Here is a 20,346-nt window from a genome sequence, read left to right on the forward strand (position 1 = left end):
CTTCCGGTTCACGGTTCCCCTCTGTCAGAAAAAAAGGGAGTGCGTATTTTAACTCGTTTTGCCTATTCTATGTGTGCAAATACAACCCCTGGCAAAAAATAATGGAAGCACCACACTTAGAGGATGTTCACCAGCTTTTTTACTTCGTAGCAAATAAACAAATCACAGATATGACACAAAACAATTTTTGTTTAATAGCTGAACATTCTTGCTTCGTGAAACATCCCTCAAACAAATTAAATTACATTATTTTGATTAATAGCATTTTATTTTTTATTTTTTCCATATCAAGTAGAGGAAAAAATTATGGAATCACCTTGTAATTTGCATTTCTAAAACAAATACCAGCACAAGTCTAAAAATGCAAATTAGTCTGCAGTTAAAAGAGAGTGCTTACAGACCTTAATGAGCTGTTGGACTTGGTTAATTGAAAGGAAACATGGCCCCAACAAGAGAGTTGAAACAATGGAAAGGATTATAAAACTTCTTCAAGAAGGAAATCCAACATGGAGTGTGGCAAAAGAAGTTGGTTGTTCCCAGTCAGCTGTCTAAAATTTGGTGCAAGTATAAACAAAATGAAAAGGTTATGAAAGGAAAACATTTGGGTAGACCAAGGAAGATGTCAAAGCGTCAGGATAGAAAACTCAAAGCAATATGCCTTGAAAATAGAAAATGCACAACAAATGAAAAACAAATGGGTGGAAACGGGAGTCAATATTTGTGACAGAACTGTAAGAAATTGGCTGAATGAAATGGGATTTACATATAGAAAAGCCAAACGAAAACCAGCACTAACACCTAAACAGAAGAAAACAAGGCTACAGTGAGCCAAAGAGAAGCAATCATGGAGTGTGGATGATTGGATGAAAGTGATAATCAGTGATGAATCACGAATCTGCATTGGCCAAGGCGATGAGTGCTGGAACTTTTGATGTCTGGTGCTGTTCTAATGAAACATATAAAGATGACTGCCTGAAGAAAACAATCAAATTTCCCCAGTCATTTATGATATGGGGTTGCATGTCAGGTAAAGGACCAGGGGAGATGGCAATCGTTACCTCAACAGTCAATGCACAGGGGTTCATTGAAATTTTGGACACTTTTCTCATTCCATCGATAGAAAATAGGTTTGGTGATGATGAAGTCATTTTTCAGGATGATAATGCATCTTGCCACAGAGCAAAGAGCTTTTCTCCAGGAAAGGCATTTCAATTCAATGGCATGGCCAGCAAACAGTCCGGATCTCAATCCGATTGAAAATTTATGGTGGAAATTGAAAATATTGGTCCATGACAAGGATCCATCCTGCAAAGCTGATCTGTCAACCGCTATTCGAGAAAGTTGGAACCAGCTTGATGGAGAATATTGGTTTTCATTAGAGAAGTCCATGCCTCCAAAAATTCAGGCCGTCATAAAGGCCAGAGGAGGAGCAACAAAGTACTAATTGTGATTATGTTGATGATTCCATAATTTTTTCCTCAACACTGAGTGATTCCATAATTTTTGCCAGGGGTTTGTACTGTTTCCTCTCAAATTTATTAAACTGTGTTGCTTAAAATATTCGATTTTGCAATTGATTTCAATAATGAACCCATGCCAGCCCATGCTATATGAAACAACACTGTTCTCTAGTGGCAACTAATAAAATAATTCAACATTTCAGACAACAATGACATCAAAAAGGCTTAAGACTTTTTTAATTGGTATTAATTGGTAGCACTTTACAATAAGGTTCCATTTGTTAACATTAGTTAATGCATTGGGCATTACACTGTTATCCCTGATGTTGTTCTAACCGAAATAAATGAAGTACAATAAACATAAATCTCCATTACGTTAAGTGTTTTGAGTTAGGTGGATGATTTTAATTTCTCATTCTACTGGAATTTTTGAGTTCAATCAGTTTGTATACTTAAGTTGAATTAACAAGCGTATTTGCCAAATCAACTCTAAAACATTTGTTGAATCAACTAAAGTGGGTGTCAGTTAACGCAGCATCATTTATCGCAAATCTTAGATACTGAGAAATGTAAATTACTTTGAATCTAAACATGTTAGACAAACAATATCCCCCTAAATGTCATCCCAAATAGCTTAACAAATGTGTCTAAACACTATTTAACATTGAACAATGTTGCTGATTTGCCAGATCCCAGCATGCATTGCGGTATGAATATATTTGTAATGGTTGTTATAGGCTTATGGTTTGCAGACTTTATCTGTGCTGTTGTTTTTGTCATCACTGTTAGTTAATAGTTCTGTAATGATATTCAGAGCTCATCTTTTTAATTGATGTTTGTTGATTGTCACCATTACTGAGGTGTGTGTGCCAAGTGTTGAGCTCTATGTGCGTCAGCACATAATGTGTTTGATTTGCAGTTTGCTATTGCCTTAAAAAAAACAAAGATTGTGCTGTGTACTTGATAAAGTATGCAGATGAATTGCAAGTGTTTAAATAAACAAATGTAATGAATTATATATGTTATTTGAACAAAACAAGTCTACATTACCTATATCAAATGGGTTTTCAATCATTTTTACCTGTTGTCTTAACAAGACTTCATTAGTTTAAAAAAATGATATTTTTATATCAATGTAACTTGAGTCAAAGCAAAGATAACACAACTAAGTTAAGTCAAACCAACTTTTTTAACACAGAAAAATTAACCTTTTTAGGGCAACGAGTATCCATGAAAATTTTTAAGTTCAATGAACATGTTTGGGCTTACATGAACTAACAATGAACAATATATATATATATATTTTTACAGCATTTATTAATATTTGTTAATGTTAGTTAATAAAAATGTAATTGTTCATTGATAGTGCATTAACTAATGTCAACATATATATGTATAGTAAAAATGTATTACTATATGTTGAAATTAACATTAACCAAGATATATAAATGCTTTTAAAAGTATTTATCATTTTTAGTTCATGTTAACTAATATAAGCAAATGCAACCTTATTGTAAAGTTTATGAATGTAAAAAAAAAAGTGCAAATTTTTGTAAGCTGATTCCTTAGATGTTCCAGTCATTAAACCTCTCAATTGGCAAGATCAGGTGCATAGGAACCATTTAGGCATGGGATTTTACAAAGTAGGCTTAATGATTATCCTGAAATACAGAACAGGCAACAAATACATTTCTTAAAGTGGAAATGTGTTCATTCAGTTTTAATGATTGCTACAACCCTGTATGTAGATTAATATGATGAGCAAGTGTTTCCAAAAAAAAATAAACTTCCACAAAACAAAAACACCACCCAAGTCCTATTTGAACCTTTTTTTAAACACTGATGGTGATATGTGCTCTGGGTAAAAATCACAAATTACTCTTCCACTTTTTTCCACTTGAGTCTTCTTCAGCTGCAAGCAAACAAAAAATAATGTTAACTCACATAGAGTACAAGCCCTGAAATGTGGGCCACTTAAAATTAACAAAAGAACATACATAAGAATGTACAACTGTGCACAGACACACATAAACACCTGCATGCACACATACCAAAGCAAATCTTTCCTTCCTTGTAGAGTTTCTTTAAATGGTGCAGCAAGTTAACCTCTGCTGCTCTGTGCAGATGTTCAGGAGTCTCCTGAAATGGCAAAAAACAAGATCACCTAATGAATATTTGGGGGGGGAAACACTTAGTAGTTTGCATCCCTGTAGGTTTAACACAGATATCAAAATCATTTCAACACTACAAAGCCTTTGAGTTCAGTCTAATTACAAAGGTATCATGAATAGGCTGAACCGAGATCAGTAAGAAAAGGGCTTAACCTTGTAAACCACTTTAACCAGTTGGCTGGATGTAAAGACAGTTCCACTGTTCTCCTGTAGAACCTGTAGGACCTGCTGTTCTCTTGCGTTCCAGTGAGTTATGTACTCATAAATCTTAGAGCCTGCATTCTGGACAACTGGCCCATGACCTGACAAATACACACACATCCTTAAGCATCACTTAAAATATAATGCAAAAAGATATATATAACAAAAACAGCAACACGCACTCAACTGGATATATGAAATCAGCCTTCATGCTGAGCAGCTTCTGCAGTGACTTCATGTAATCATGGAGGTCCTCAAACACAGCAGTGCCCTCTCCCAGAATACAGTCACCTGAAAACACGGCTTGCTCTTCCTCCAGTAATAATGCCATGTGATCATCTGTATGACCGGGAGTAAACAACACCCTAAACACACAATATCAAAAACAAATTTGTTTAGTCAGTAAAAAAAAATTAAAAAATACATTTAAAAATATACACACTAATAAGCCTTATGCATAAAGGCTCAAGCCTAAAACAGCCTTTTTAAAGGCCATGTGAATGAATACGAATTCTATTCTGTTCTGTTTTATTGTTATTCTATAAATACAGGTGCATCTCAATAAATTAGAATGTCGTGGAAAAGTTCATTTATTTCAGTAATTCAACTCAAATTGTGAAACTCGTGTATTAAATAAATTCAATGCACACAGACTGAAGTAGTTTAAGTCTTTGGTTCTTTTAATTGTGATGATTTTGGCTCACATTTAACAAAAACCCACCAATTCACTATCTCAAAAAATTAGAATATGGTGACATGCCAATCAGCTAATCAACTCAAAACACCTGCAAAGGTTTCCTGAGCCTTCAAAATGGTCTCTCAGTTTGGTTCACTAGGCTACACAATCATGGGGAAGACTGCTGATCTGACAGTTGTCCAGAAGACAATCATTGACACCCTTCACAAGGAGGGTAAGCCACAAACATTCATTGCCAAAGAAGCTGGCTGTTCACAGAGTGCTGTATCCAAGCATGTTAACAGAAAGTTGAGTGGAAGGAAAAAGTATGGAAGAAAAAGATGCACAACCAACCGAGAGAACCACAGCCTTATGAGGATTGTCAAGCAAAATCGATTCAAGAATTTGGGTGAACTTCACAAGGAATGGACTGAGGCTGGGGTCAAGGCATCAAGAGCCACCACACACAGACATGTCAAGGAATTTGGCTACAGTTGTCGTATTCCTCTTGTTAAGCCACTCCTGAACCACAGACAACGTCAGAGGCGTCTTACCTGGGCTAAGGAGAAGAAGAACTGGACTGTTGCTCAGTGGTCCAAAGTCCTCTTTTCAGATGAGAGCAAGTTTTGTATTTCATTTGGAAACCAAGGTCCTAGAGTCTGGAGGAAGGGTGGAGAAGCTCATAGCCCAAGTTGCTTGAAGTCCAGTGTTAAGTTTCCACAGTCTGTGATGATTTGGGGTGCAGTGTCATCTGCTGGTGTTGGTCCATTGTGTTTTTTGAAAACCAAAGTCACTGCACCCGTTTACCAATAAATTTTGGAGCACTTCATGCTTCCTTCTGCTGACCAGCTTTTTAAAGATGCTGATTTCATTTTCCAGCAGGATTTGGCACCTGCCCACACTGCCAAAAGCACCAAAAGTTGGTAAAATGACCATGGTGTTGGTGTGCTTGACTGGCCAGCAAACTCACCAGACCTGAACCCCATAGAGAATCTATGGGGTATTGTCAAGAGGAAAATGAGAAACAAGAGACCAAAAAATGCAGATGAGCTGAAGGCCACTGTCAAAGAAACCTGGGCTTCCATACCACCTCAGCAGTGCCACAAACTGATCACCTCCATGCCACGCCGAATTGAGGCAGTAATTAAAGCAAAAGGAGCCCCTACCAAGTACTGAGTACATATATAGTAAATTAACATACTTTCCAGAAGGCCAACAATTCACTAAAAATGTTTTTTTTATTGGTCTTATGATGTATTCTAATTTTTTGAGATAGTGAATTGGTGGGTTTTGTTAAATGTGAGCCAAAATCATCACAATTAAAAGAACCAAAGACTTAAACTACTTCAGTCTGTGTGCATTGAATTTATTTAATACACGAGTTTCACAATTTGAGTTGAATTACTGAAATAAATGAACTTTTCCATGACATTCTAATTTATTGAGATGCACCTGTATGAGCATATAACATTAACAAACGCAATAATGTACAGAATGTGTGTGTGTTTACCGTAATGTTGCCCCCTCTGTCTTTATCACATCACCATCACTGAGATATGAATATTTCTTCTTCTCCTCTCCAATACCTTCTTCTTGTGGAGGAGATCGGGGAAGCTTACTTACCCTCAGGTCAGCATCTGTGTAAAATACACACAAGTTTAAAGGAATAGTTCACCCAAAAATGAAAATTCTCTCATTATTCACTTACCCTGATGCCATCCCAGATGTGTATGACTGTCGTTTTTCAGCAGAACACAAATGAAGATTTTTAGAAGAAGATAGATCTCTGTCAGGTCCTTATAATAGAAGTACACGGGTGCCTGCACTTTGACGGTCCAAAAGTCACATTTAGGCAGCAATAAAGTAATCCACACGACTCCAGTTGATCAATTAATGTCTTCTGAAGCAATCTGATAAATTTGTGCAAAAAATAAATCGAAAATGAAAACGTTATTAACTTCTAAAAAGTGCTTCCTGCCAGAAAATCTTCATTTGTGAACTGCTAAAGAAAGACAGTCATACACATCTGGGATGGCATTAGGGTAAGTGAATAATGAGAGAATTTTCATTTTCGGGTGAACTTTTCCTTTAATTTACTTAAAATTCAAATGTTTTTTTTATTTATCTTATTTTAACCCTTTAAAGCATACCTGACCCGAGACCTCATTCCACCCCTGTACCACATTCATTTTTTGGAGTTATGCCCACACCTCTTTAGTATTCCTCAACCTTTCTCTACTGAATAGTGGGTTAAAAAAAAAAAGGCAAAACTGCAAAAAAAAATAAAAAAATAAAAAAATAAAAATGATAATATATATATATATATATATATATTTCATAACTGCTTAAAGGTGCACTCTGTAATTTTTTAAGTATTTCGAAGAGGCTTACATTGACTTACACTGACACCTAGTGGCCTGGATGCTGCATTATTCAAACGCAGTAGTTTTCAGTTACCAATGCCATAGTAGAAATTCACTAAGCACAGTAAACCAGGATTAATTTATTCCCTGAATGAAAGTGTCCAATAACAGGGCAGTTATTGAGATTAAGTGAGTAGTATTCAGATGGTCATGTGATACTAACACGGCAGCCCCCATCAGGGGACCCTGCCCCATTTAGAATAAAAGAGCTTTTATAAGGTTATGACTGAACAGTTCATCTCACAAGAGTGGTTATGAATCCATACATGTTTCAACATTACTATTACATTTTTTAGAAGAAAAACTTCTTAAATAATGAAAATAATTACTCAGTGAACTTTTAATTACCAAAGTGTATAAGGTCTAGGCCTGTCGCGATTATTAAATAATCGTCTGATCGCGGTTATTTAATCTGATCTTGGTTATTTGAGATAACCGCGATTATTGTGCACATTAAATTCCAATCAAGTCCAAATAAGGGAAAGAACGGCGCGTTCGAGTGTCTCCGACTGTCTCAGCAACACTGTGGACCACACTGTGCAGCTCCTGAAGAGTGGGTAAAGAAACCACTTATGAATCTGACTTGAAGTTGACTATTGAATACAAAATGCTCCAGTTTCCCTTTAATTTAACCATCATGTAGTGGCAAATGTTATTTGTCGCTGTGGGTTCATACACGCAGTGTTAATGACACACAGTGACACAGAGAAACCCTGTGCCATGCCCAGGATGACAGAATAAAATAAAACACAGAATCTCAAGATCTGTCTTCATGTGAAATAAGGACTTGTGGGTTTAATTGGAATGCCTTAAAATAACTTGTGAAAGCGAAGAATTTTGGACAAACATTTAATTATTGCATAATAGAATAGAATAGCTATTCAGGTTGTCTGGGTTCCAACAATAACAACAGTGTAAATGTAAAATGACCCAAGACAATAGTTTACCAAAAAGAGAGACATACAGGCCTATTTTAAGTTATTTGAAATATTTTGATATTTAAAATATTATTTTTAATATCATTCATACATTTTTAAAGCCTTCAAGGAAATCATGTAAAAGTTAAATATAAATAAATTAAGGTTTATGAAGCACACATACACCTATAACAAAAGCATGACAATTTGTATGGCAATTAATCGTCAAAATTGTAAGAGCCCAAAAACAGACAATTAATCGCAATTATTTGATTGACAATTAATCGTAAGAGACAAAAGAGTACTAATGACTACTATATCACATTGATTTTCTGTGTGACAATGGTGAATTATCATTATTCCATCTGCGTGTACATTAGGGCTGGGCATCACCAGCCAACTCACGATATGATACATATTGCGATAGACGTCACGATTCGATATATCGCGATACTCCACAATACCATGATTCCATTTTGATTTAGCTTTTAATATAATTTAATCTGGGTCAGTTTTAATGTCCATTTTGCTTTTTCTCATTATACAGGGGACCTTCTGACTTGTTAAATTACGGACATACAGTATCAATTTTACAAATTTTATTTCATCATTCATTTTTCATCATTTTGGTGACATATTAGCTTTTTTTTTTTTTTTTTTTTTAATATAGTCCATGTATTACATCAATAAACATTATGTATTGAAATTGCATATATTATATTGCATATATACAGTAGCTACATGTATGTTGTTCACATGCCTAATTTACACTATTAACAAGTATTTACAAGTGCTAAAATGGTACGGTCTCTTTAAGACCTGTGGCAGTGACTTTGACAGTAGTGTTTGTTTGGTCGAATGGCTTCTTTACAGCATCCATGCTGTGTGTGATTAGAATTAAATGTTTGTTTTGTTGTTTTTGATACATATCTGACTGTAGAGAACAGAAAGAGTTTTAAAAGAGACATTATTAAACAACAAATCATTTGCTTGGATCTAGTCTTTGGACTCATTACACAGAAAGAGTCAAAACTTTAACTCTCAGCATGCAGTGAAAAGATCTTCTACGCCACTACACCACTCAAACACTGGTGAGTGAAATCTAAAAAATTACCAGCCTGTGGCTAAACATTTTTTGTAGCATATGGGAAGCATTTACGCACATATGATTGTAGGGGACTGCAGACAGAATGAAAGAGCGGTATATTAAGAATCAACATTGGGTACGTACAACTGAAGTTTAAGTAGAAAATAAATATTTTTGCCCGGCCCTAGATCCAAACACGTGAGAGGGGTTCAGCATGTCTGTGAGAGAAACCGTGAATGCTGCTGGATTGGTTTCAGTCTCTTTCGTGCCTCATAGAAGCGTCTCAGACTGCATTGAAAATATCACAATATATCACAATACATGGATCGAATTATCAAAACAACATTGTGAGAAAAAGTATCGCGATATATTGGTATTTGATTGTATCACAGCCTAGTATCAGGGGGTCAGGAATTGGCTGGTTAGCAGGTCCCTGTTAGCACCTGCTGGTAGATGCTGGAACTACACCACCCGATAGCAAAAAGCATGTTTCTCCATAGACAGCCATTCAAAAGTAGCCGTGTTTTATGACGAAATTAAACAAAATTCCAAAAACCATTTTAATTTAAATTATTTCATTGGATTGTTTTTGAAGGGCTCTTAAAAGCATGAAATGTATTTATATTTTCCCCTATCTATTCCCATTGATGAGTGATCAGTCACGTGACACCCGATCCCGGAACGGAGCGCCCATGGGCAAAGATGGCAGCCTCCATTTCGCTAGCTTTCTGGGAACCCTGCGCCAGCTGAGCACAGTCATAAAGATGAATAGGGATGCAAACGGATAGCTCTCTCCAGGTATTTTATATCTCCATGCAGGGTCGTAGATTCCAATTTCTTCAACATGGGGGGTATTGGTCGCAAGTACACCCCCCCATTGTCGAAGAAAAATCGACATATGGTGGCACTGACGTGTCAGTGATTGACTTGATTTACATTTGACATTGCGATTTGACGACGAAGCCACATGGAAGTAAACTATAGCAAGTGTAACATATGAACAGTATGATTTGGCTATTGTCATTTGGGAGAACTTCGAAATGATGTAAGTTGTGCATCTGTTTAGACTAAAAAAAAGCGCCTGAGAAAATGCATATGTGTAACTTATGTGTTACATCACTCACCTGCGTGAACGTTTGCGAGTATGTCCTGTACTCCTCCAGTGTGGTCATAATGCCAGTGTGTTATCAGAATGTGCTGTATAGATGTCTCGTGTTGCTTCAGCGCCTCGCGCAGATTGGCAATATACTCTGGTATCGCGGGCTCACCTGCATCAATTAACACTCGCCTGACAAGATCGATACACATGCACATGAGTCTCACACACACTTGCTACGTTCAATAAATATGTTGTGCATGGCGAATGACTTGATGTACATGCTGTGATGTCTCAATAAAATAAATACGTTCCTCCATGACAGAATTATTTTCTTGAGTGTTGTACCACCTTTTGCCAGTCCCGACCAGGTATGTGTTGGTGCCCTGCAGTGTCATGGGTCCCGGGTTACAGCCCAGAATACGCACCACTCTAGATGACAGCTGCTCGATACGAGGAATCACCGTGGACATTGTCTCCAAGATGAGCCTGACCGACCCAGCGTGAACTTTTAATGAAACGTAAAAGAAAAAAAAAAAAAAGTCCTGGCTGCGACTGACCTGACTGACAGCACTTTGGACTGAGACTTCCTGTTCATAAATCACACTTTACAAAATAAAAGTCTTTTACGCTCAACATTAGTTGATGTTTAATCTCTGATATAGCCTACTTTTTTGATAAATATTAATAAAACAATTAATTTAGTTTCTATGCATTTTAACGCTTTTTGAATCAGCTCCATTAACGATTATGATAGTAAAGAAAGAGATTTACATTTATTCATGCAAATAGTGAAATAGTGATTAGTTTTGTTTTATTCTTTCAAATTGTGTGCACATGTATGGAAATGTGTATGTTTGCAATGTATACAATGCAATGTATGCAATGTTACTAATTCTTTGGCCTTGTAAAATGTAAAGCTTTGTTATTAAAGCTACAGTACATGAACCTGAGATTGGTACGCATTTATTAAACTTATGTACACTTACACTTATTTTTTGATTTTTGTTTTATGCCACTGCTTTTATTGTGTTTATTGATGCTTTGACAATATCGTATGTAAAAAGTACGATAAATAATGCCAATAACAGTCTGGTTCCGGAAGTAAAAATCCCATTCATTTTTTCCATAGACTAATTGTTTTTCAGCGATAAATTATAAACCTTTAAAGCAGACTTACCAAGAGCTCCGAGGTTGTTCATCGATTGTTGAAGCCATCAGTCCATGTTTTTTCAACTTCATTGTTTAAAAATTGGTTGATAGCGGTATTCCTGTTAAACAACTACATTACCCATGGTCCAGCAGAGAAAGCTTCACCAATCAGAGAACCGGGACCAACAAAGCCTGCAAAACGTGCCTCCGAGCGACCGCCCTCTCTGTGAATGATGTAATCAAGTCTCTTCACCTTATATATTTATACATATAGGATTATTATTTTTTTTTTGTTGTTGTTGCAGTAAATGTAAAATATATTGTTTCTGTACTTATAATCAACAACCTAAAATCAACAGTTTTATATAGTCCCATAATTTTCTGTTTGTTTAATTACATCATTTGCAATGCTTCATGGGACTGTAGTTCATGCCTTCATGAAAGATGGTAAATACACACTCTAGTCTCTTTGTCTGATTTTTTTTTTGCCTCAAAACAAAGTTTATATTGTTGTGATTCCCCTCAGAGCTGGTTGGTTTGGTTCATGGCTGGCAACTCTATTATGGAGGATTTAATGATAAGCCTATACAAAAAAATTAATGAGAAAAAATACTTCCGGAACCCACAAAGCTGAAAAAGTAGGCTGACACTGTTGCGCTCTATTGAGATGGTGTTTTTTAATAATATATGATTTTTAATAATACATGCATAAAGGATCAGCAAACAGCAAAACTAGAGTGGAATTAGTGTAATATGTTGGCTAAATGAAAAAGCTAAAAAGATGAGATATTAAGTATCTAAATGGAAATCGTATGTTTTGAGAGCATATATAAAGATGTCATAACATTAAGATGCACATTATGCAATATTAACAAATATGGCATTATATATATTTCAAATTTAAGAAATGATGACATATGTCTGCTTGACAAATACATAATATCATCAAGTGGTTACTTACTGTTTCCATTAGTATTTGTTCCAGTCATACACAAACAAAATAAGGAATTCTACAAAAAGGCACAAACACAGGATATGTGGTTAAAGGGAGATCTCTTAGAATAGCTGGATCTTCTAAGAAATAACTGCTAAAACTACAAATACACTTTGCTGTAACTGATGTGTTCAAAGACTGCTTAGTGTCCAAAGCGGCGCTTGTAAAAATGCCAAATTCACAGATACTCTAATAAAATCTGCCCACGATCAATCATTTGACCACAATTCTCTAGAGAGAGCCTACTAATTCAAAAGTCACAACAGCATTTGCAATTGCCATTTTCCTTTAGTCTCAGCTCAGCACCATTGTCCTCAAAATATGCATTTAAAAACCAATTTAAGTTAGTTAGCAGCTCTCAATGGTTCTCTGAAAATCAATGGTTCTTTGAACAAGGCGAATGGTTGGTTACATGTTTATGTGCATTGTTACATTGTGTGTGCACATAACAATGAATCTGCATGTGTAGGTGTTTGCAAGTAGACTGTGTCTGTAAGTGTGTGCCTGTATTTACCTCACAGACACATGGCACTTTATTATGGAGCTGCACTGGTTCAAAACAGCTTCCGTTATTCTTTAGTAATATGAACTGATGGTCTGTTAAGGATGAAGAAATTAATCAATCTAAATATCCACAGACTGAATTTAGTCAAACAAATGAGCCTGTTAGTAATGATCTTATTACTGGGGTTATAACTGGAATTTTAACAACATTTATTTATTTTCTGTTTATGTACAATGCAGCCTGCTATTGGCTTAAATGTTAATGTCTGAGCTGCTTCTGGGTCAGTCCACGGGAACCTGGTATCAAGAGATTCATTGTATGCCCACTGAGCATTAGGACAAGTTAAATCCATCTATTGATTTTCTTTATGGTCTGTTATTAAAATGAGTGAATGTTTATTGCTCTATTAATCTGGTCTCCATTTGTCTTCCATTTTTACAAATAAGACCATGCCCATGCACTCCTTAAACCTCAAAGTAATAGCAGGTACCTTAATGGAGATCAGACATTGTGTCTGTGATTTTGACAATAATATTTATTTGTTTACGTTCTGCTGTAAGATCGTAAAGCACAACTGCACAAGTCTTGCATGCATTTCAACTTGCTATAAACAAGTATTTATTGTAATCCATACACAGTTTGTGCATACTGCATTTTAATACACTTTGTAAGTGGGACTTGACAAGATTTTGGTTTAATGGCAAATGAAAATGATAACTTGAACTTCATGACTTAAATATTTCCTTGGCTTGGAGAGGCAGAAATGTCCTCATGTTCTTGGCATGAATCATGGTTTATGTGTTTGTATGTTATGTGCACATTATCTCATGCAAGATGTTTCTACTTTTTATATATCTCTGATGATCAGATAAATTAAATCTGCACACATAACCCGTAGAACAAAATTCTAAATCTTATATCAAAGCACTTAAACAGACAGATTAATTTGACATGAGGAAAAATAAAATGTACTTTCTTATTCACACAAAACTAAAACAGCACATAATTCCTAATTACTAATATAGTCCAATAATTTTACTGACAAAATAGTTTCTATGGGACATATATGTTCAGGGTCAGAGTTTATATATACAACAGACAGAGAGAAAAAATGAGAGGCAAAAAAGTTGAGAGAAAAAAGAAGAGAAGAAGGATCACTGTGGCAGGACTTTGAGAATAGCGTTCACTTCCTCTGCTACAGCTGTCAATGCAAACTCAAACTGCTCCTGAGGAAGACAGACAGAGTGCATGTCAGTTTGAAAATATGTATCTGTGTTTCAGTGTGCATGTCCCCTCATATGTTTAAGTTCATGTACCTTGGTCTGGACCATGCCAGGTCTCTGGTCTCTCAGGTGTTCCAGCGTAGCAGCAATATCAATCTCTTTTGCACCTGTAAAACACACAAACAGCTCACACTGAGAGGAAGGTTCTATATCTGAATTTTGTATAAGATTATCCATAATGCGTGAAACTTCACTGAACTGATCAGGCTCTGCTCCAGATGTAAGGAGGGCCATAAGTCTCTCAGGGTGGGCTGAACACCCCATGGGATTACCCCTTTTTACATGGTACCATGGTAATTGCTTTGTATTCTTTGAAGCATCTAAGTGTACCATGTAAATACCATGATATATGTATTGTTCAGTAGCAATGTATATATCACTGTAACATGGCATTACAATTTGACTCCATCACTTTACCATTGTACTGCACTACTATTGTGTGTATGGTGGTGTCCAGGGTGGGCCGAGCTCATAACTGGCTCTCCCGTGAAACTCAGGTCTGTATCTGATTTAACTTCAGCGTCTCTCTCTGAATTTACCTTTAGACATTTTATTCAACACCATGTCAATGAGAATATATGTCCCAGTCCGTCCAGCACCATCACTGATGGAAAGAGAGAAAAAGAGAAAAAAAAAAAACAATTAAAGGAATATTCCAGGTTCAATGCAACATAAGCTCAGACGACACCATTTGTGGCTTATTGTATATTACCCCAAAAAATATTTTCAACTCATCCCTGATTTATTTAAAAAAACAAAAATTGTGGTTACAGTAAGGCACTTACAATGGCAGTGAATGGGGCCAGTCTAAATATGCACTGTTTCAAAAGTATAGCCACAACATTTAACACTATGTACATTATTTTAGTGTGATAAAATTGCTTAGTAACCTTCTCAGTGGAAAGTTCTATTCAATATTACAACTTCATTGCCATAACAACGGAACGCTGGTAAACCCTATGAGCGATTTTATCACACTTAAGTCATGTTTACATGTATAGGGCCCTATTTAAAGAGCACTAGCAAGGCCCTGTAGCCTTAAGTCATATATGCAAAGTCCGTGGGCATGGCCATGAAGTTTTGGTATTTTCGTGCAAGCATGTGCTAAGTCTAGGAGCAAGTGGGTTTGGGCTCGATGAACGCTAGTGGGCAGGGTCAAGTGCAATTTAATTCGGAGATTCTTCTCTGGTTATTGCACCATCTATGTCCTATTATATAGTGCATTCCCTGTCAAGCACCAGTGATATAAACAAAGACAGCACATTTATAAGAAGTTGGTAGTCTAAATGGCCTGTATGCAATGAATTAGAAGAATAGAAATATGGACTTACGTTCTTTTGTGCATTAATTGAATGTCTGGCATATTTCTATGACAGTGACACGCTCCTGTTATACGCACTGGAAAAATGTGGTTCTCGTCAGGATTTGGATTAAATTATAGAGAATGTAAATATTATCAATGATTTTCATCTATTGACACACAAATCATGGCTAGTATTAACAGTGATTGTATCGGAATGCACTTGACTTCTACCGGTCGATTTTGATAAAACATGTTTTTATTAATTTATTGAAACATGAAAAAATTAAACCAGAAATATTTCTACATTCAAATTTGATTTAAACATATAATATATATATATAAATAAAATCAAACTAACAAAGTCATAAAAAAAATCATACCAAATCCAAACATTTTACACTCTCCAACTTCTTCCACTGGCCCCTTTTGCAGTGACTTAAAAATCACTCTTCGACAAAAGGTGGACATTTTATAAATAAAATTGTAAATATAAACATTATAATAATAATTGAAAAATAAACCATGACCTAAAGATAGATTAACACAAATCTCATAAATATTTGTTTCATAAAAGGCCTACAACAGTGATCATCATGGACATAATTTAATGTTCCACTGTATTTTCAGAGTTTGGACATGAACTTTATTACCACCTGCTGTTGGAATCTCCAAACTGCAAATGCAGGAACTCAGTTTGGACTTTGCGCTGAGATAATATGTGCTTTTGATGACAAATTGTGCTTTGTGCCACTTCATTACATACAATACACCCACATTTTATGCACATACACCCACAGTAGCGCAAACACTGCCACCCAATTGCGCTTTGCACTGGCACGAAAATTGCACTTAGAATTAGCACTCTTATGAAAATTGGACGTTGTGCATGGTCGTAGCACTGCACTTTGCTCAGTCACGAAAATAGAGCCCATAATGTTTACGTCATGTGGCTATACTTTTGAAACGTATATTTTAATGTTAATGGACTGGCCAATTTTTAAATAAATGAGGGGCAAGTTAAAAATATTTTTTTATGATAATCAATAGTATTCTACAAATACGGTCAATTGAGCTTAACTTGTATTGAACATGGAATATTCCTTTAAAAACACAGAGAAAGACATATTACGGATTGTTTTGTAGCGACTGAAGTCGGCTTTGATCAGTTTGTGTTTATTTTTTGTGCTTGTGTGTGTGTGAGTTTTTGTACTTGCCTGCAGTGAACAATGACAGGACAGGACCTTCCACGGTAGCATTTGTTTACTTTTCTATTGGAGAGAAGACACACAATCATAGACATACACACAAAAACATAAACACACACATATACACAGACATGAAACACTGTAAATAGACTTAAAATGCAGCTCAACAGAAAAATATGTTTTAAAAGAGCATATCAACTTGTTATAAATTGCCAGAAAAAAACAAACAAACAGATTTTGACATAATAATTACAAAAACACTCAAATTTGAGGATTTGTGGATTAAAGGAGATTATGTAGGACAAATCAATGAACACACTCTCATGATGAGAACAGACTCTCACTCTCTCTCTCTCTCTCTCTCTCACACACACACAGACACACACACACACAGACACACACACACACACAGCAGTCAAGTTAGCTTCAGCCTTGTTGCTTGTTTATGCTCATAAACACTGTTGCTGGTTTTATGCAGATCAGAAATAAAAGATGGCACGGTCTGGAACAAAAGCAAACCATTCTGATAAGAGAAAAACTGAATACATGAGAGAGACAGAAACAGCAGTGGTAGGCAAGGGGGGAAAAGAGAGAGAGAGAGAGAGAGAGTGTTAGAGATTGGTTGGGAAATGGCTTAGGGTGAAGGACGGAGGGGTTGGTATCCGAGGGAGCACTTGGATGCAGAGTCGCAGTTGTCAATGATCACTTTTGTGACTATGCAACTGGAGCCAGTTCACTAGCTGCACGACCACAAAAATGACACTGGCAACCGCTCAGGAGCTGACACATACGCACACACATACAATCACATGTTCTGGCACACACTCTCTAGGGTAGGTGTACCTGCGGAAGTCGAGCAGGGTCTGGCTGGTCTCAGGCGTCTGGTTGTTCAGCCAGGTGTGATAGTGGAACTGTGTGACGGTACGGGTCTCGTTCGTCTGCATGTTCTTAAGGTAAAAGCTCCGAACCAGGAAGTCCTCACACCAGACGTGCTCTGAAACCAGATTAACCTATGCAAACACACATAAGACAAAACAACATATTAATATTCCAAACATCAACAAAACCAGTGAAAAAAAAAAAAGATGATGGTGAAAGATGGTCTTCTGATCTTAGCTGGTCTCCCAACCTGGATTGTTTGCTGGTTTTAAACACTTGTCAGCTGGTCAGGCAGGGTCACCAGCTAAATCAGCTGAAGACCAGTTTGGCAAGACTGGAAGATCAGTTAAACATCTTACACCAGCTAAGACCAGCAAAGCATCTTAGGCTGGTTTAAACTATTTTTAATAGCAGGGAACAGTTAGGATTTTTGATTTGAAGTGAACTTACACTGAACAACAAAACAATAAACACAAGTAAAGCCACAGTTTGTAAAAGTGTGTGTGTGTGTGTGTGTGTGTGTGTGTACGGTACTTCGTAAATGTTGTAGAGATTGGATCCTTCATCGGGCCAGTAGTGGTAACACTGCTTTACACCGTTCTCAGAGAGAGGAGTCAACATGACAATCACCACACACCCGCTTTCCCACACCATCTGCAAAAAAATACACACATATCTGTATGTTACACATATCTGCAAGTCAACACACACATTACACACACATACTTGACACTCAAACTTTCCACAAACATCTGCAAGAGAACACGTACACAACACAATCTGCAAAAGAAAGAAACTCTGTCTATGTGTAATCACATACATTCCACACATACTGTATGTGTTTACCTGCCAGAAGTCTGCAACAGTGGAGGGCAGTGGGCCCTGAGTGGCGATGTACGCTGGGTTACGAGGATCATGATCCATCTGAGAGAGAGAGAACCACATAATCATAAATACACAAACTAGAGAGGAGTCTCTCATGAGCCCTGTGTGGGTGAAAACTGTATGTTACATTGTGTTTGCAATCTACCGGTATGAGATTTACTCCATTACACATACAAATTTCAATTTAAAAAAGTTGGGACACTGTGTAAATTGTAAAAAAACAAAAAAAAACAAAAAAAAATATATGAAAGAAAAAAGAAAAAAACAAAACAACAGAATTAAATGATTTAAAAATCCTTCCTGACTTGTATTCAATTGATGTCTATATATTTATTTATTTATATATATATTTTTTCCCATTTTACATACTGTCCCAGCTTCTTGAGAATCAAGGTTTGTATGTACAATCAAACCATAAAGCATCCATAGTGTGTTTATTCTAAAGCTTTTATCAATATAACACTGTCTAAGTTAGAACTGACCCTGAGATTGCTAAATTATGCTGTCACCAGTACTATGAATGCACAACTTATAGAGTGAAGATCTTTTGTCAGTCAGCTCTTGCACTCATTTACAGTCTAACACACTACAGCTTTCATTTACATGTGATCCGTGCACAGCATGAAGTATGCAAGGTGAAGTTTGGTTACTTGTTTGTTTGCTTACACTTTTTCATCTCTTTTCTCTGGCAGGATTCTCATTTAAACCTATATCTATGCCTAGAGTGTGGTTTGTCCAGTGCTTACTATAGTGTGCAGTTTGTGTAGAAGAGTGTGGTTTGCACTATAGTGTGTAGTGTGCAGTTTGAGCTGCAGTTTGTAGCTTTTGCTCAAGTATGTAGTTTAGGCTCACGATTGGGCTGGCGTTGATGTAGTCAGAGTTTCCTTGATTGTTCTCCGCTTTTAGAGTTATTCTGCAATGATCATCTACACAAATACATACACACAAAGAGATTTTATTTTAAGACCTGAAAAACTAAAAGCTCAATCATATAGAAAAACATTAAATACACACGCAAACAATTCAACATTTTAAAGGAATAGTTTACCCAACAATGAAAATTCTGTCATAATTTACTCACCCTCATGTGTTCCAAACCCATAAGACTTTCTTTCTTCTGTGGGAGACAAAAAAAAGTAGTCACATGGACTACTTTTATGATACTTTTGGGCGCCTTTTTCAACTTTAAAATGTATCCCTATCAACTGTCATTGCATTGAAAAGGACCAGGATATATTAATTTCATTTTCTTCTTTTAGTTCTACATACTAAAGAAAGCCATACAGGTTTGTAACGACATGAGGGTAAGTCATGACAGAATTTTCATTTTTGGGTGAACTATTTTTTTAGGTTTACCATCTGGAAAAATGTGTGTGCACAAATATGTATGCGTTCTACTCACAGGCTATGACTGTGCTTGTGCGGTTTTTCTTGGTGTTGCCGTCTCTCTGACCAATGGTGGTGGCATTGGGCTCAGCCTGGTATGCACAGAGAGCCTCCCACTCTGATTCCAAACGATTCTTATTTTTCAGATGGTCCTCCATATATGCCTACATGTGTACATAGAAAACACATATGTGATTGTGTGTGTCTTGTATTGTTCCTATTTATGCATCATGTCATAATTGCTGTTAAACTGTCACTAGCAAAACTGTAAACATAGTAACAAACATTTTGATTTTTTTTTTAGTTTTGGCTTGTTTATTTCATTACACATTGAATATGCATGTGCCTATTAACTTTAAACATTAATGTATGCTCAACCAGTAACTTAGAGCAATAGAAGAACACATTCGTGAAGACTTTATAATGTTAAAGGGATAGTACATTCGAAAATGGAAATTCTCTCATCATTACTTACCCTCATTCCATCCCAGATGTGTATGATTTTCTTTCTTCCGCTGAACACAAATTAAGATTTTTGACAAATATTTCAGCTCTGTAGGTCCATACAATGCAAGTGAATGGTGGCCAGAACTTTGCAGGTCCAAAAAGCACATAAAGGCAAAGTAATCCCCAGGACTCCAGTGGTTTAATCCATATCTTCAAAAGCAATAAGATAGGTGTGGATGAGTAAAAGATACATATTTTAGTCCTTATTTACTATAA

At 36.3% G+C, this 20,346-nt stretch overlaps 2 protein-coding genes across 3 annotated transcripts in view; both read right to left on the minus strand.

Moving 5' to 3' along the window:
• Positions 1 to 323: 323 nt before the first annotated feature.
• LOC127442849 (endoribonuclease LACTB2-like) lies at positions 324 to 10,507 on the minus strand. The gene is made up of 7 exons (XM_051701087.1): positions 10,383 to 10,507; positions 10,060 to 10,223; positions 6,019 to 6,145; positions 4,019 to 4,197; positions 3,785 to 3,933; positions 3,512 to 3,599; positions 324 to 3,372 (listed from the first exon to the last, which is right to left on the minus strand). Exons 1-7 carry the CDS (start codon positions 10,502 to 10,504, stop codon positions 3,329 to 3,331), a joined length of 873 nt encoding a protein of 290 aa, XP_051557047.1. The 5' UTR covers positions 10,505 to 10,507; the 3' UTR covers positions 324 to 3,328.
• Positions 10,508 to 13,272: 2,765 nt separating this feature from the next.
• The window catches only part of LOC127442054 (receptor-type tyrosine-protein phosphatase N2-like), a 29,491-nt gene continuing 22,417 nt past the window's right edge, over positions 13,273 to 20,346 (minus strand). For both annotated transcript variants that reach the window (XM_051699739.1, XM_051699738.1), the window contains exons 15-23: positions 19,640 to 19,787; positions 19,090 to 19,163; positions 18,199 to 18,276; positions 17,887 to 18,006; positions 17,317 to 17,483; positions 16,483 to 16,536; positions 14,505 to 14,569; positions 13,999 to 14,072; positions 13,273 to 13,908 (exon numbers count right to left, since the gene is read on the minus strand). In XM_051699739.1, coding sequence (XP_051555699.1) covers positions 13,837 to 13,908; positions 13,999 to 14,072; positions 14,505 to 14,569; positions 16,483 to 16,536; positions 17,317 to 17,483; positions 17,887 to 18,006; positions 18,199 to 18,276; positions 19,090 to 19,163; positions 19,640 to 19,787 — 852 coding nt within the window. In that variant the 3' untranslated portion in view covers positions 13,273 to 13,836. The remainder of the gene's footprint in view (positions 13,909 to 13,998; positions 14,073 to 14,504; positions 14,570 to 16,482; positions 16,537 to 17,316; positions 17,484 to 17,886; positions 18,007 to 18,198; positions 18,277 to 19,089; positions 19,164 to 19,639; positions 19,788 to 20,346) is intronic.

This window comes from Myxocyprinus asiaticus, chromosome 6, assembly GCF_019703515.2.
Source record: "Myxocyprinus asiaticus isolate MX2 ecotype Aquarium Trade chromosome 6, UBuf_Myxa_2, whole genome shotgun sequence".
NCBI classification, from domain to species: domain Eukaryota; kingdom Metazoa; phylum Chordata; class Actinopteri; order Cypriniformes; family Catostomidae; genus Myxocyprinus; species Myxocyprinus asiaticus.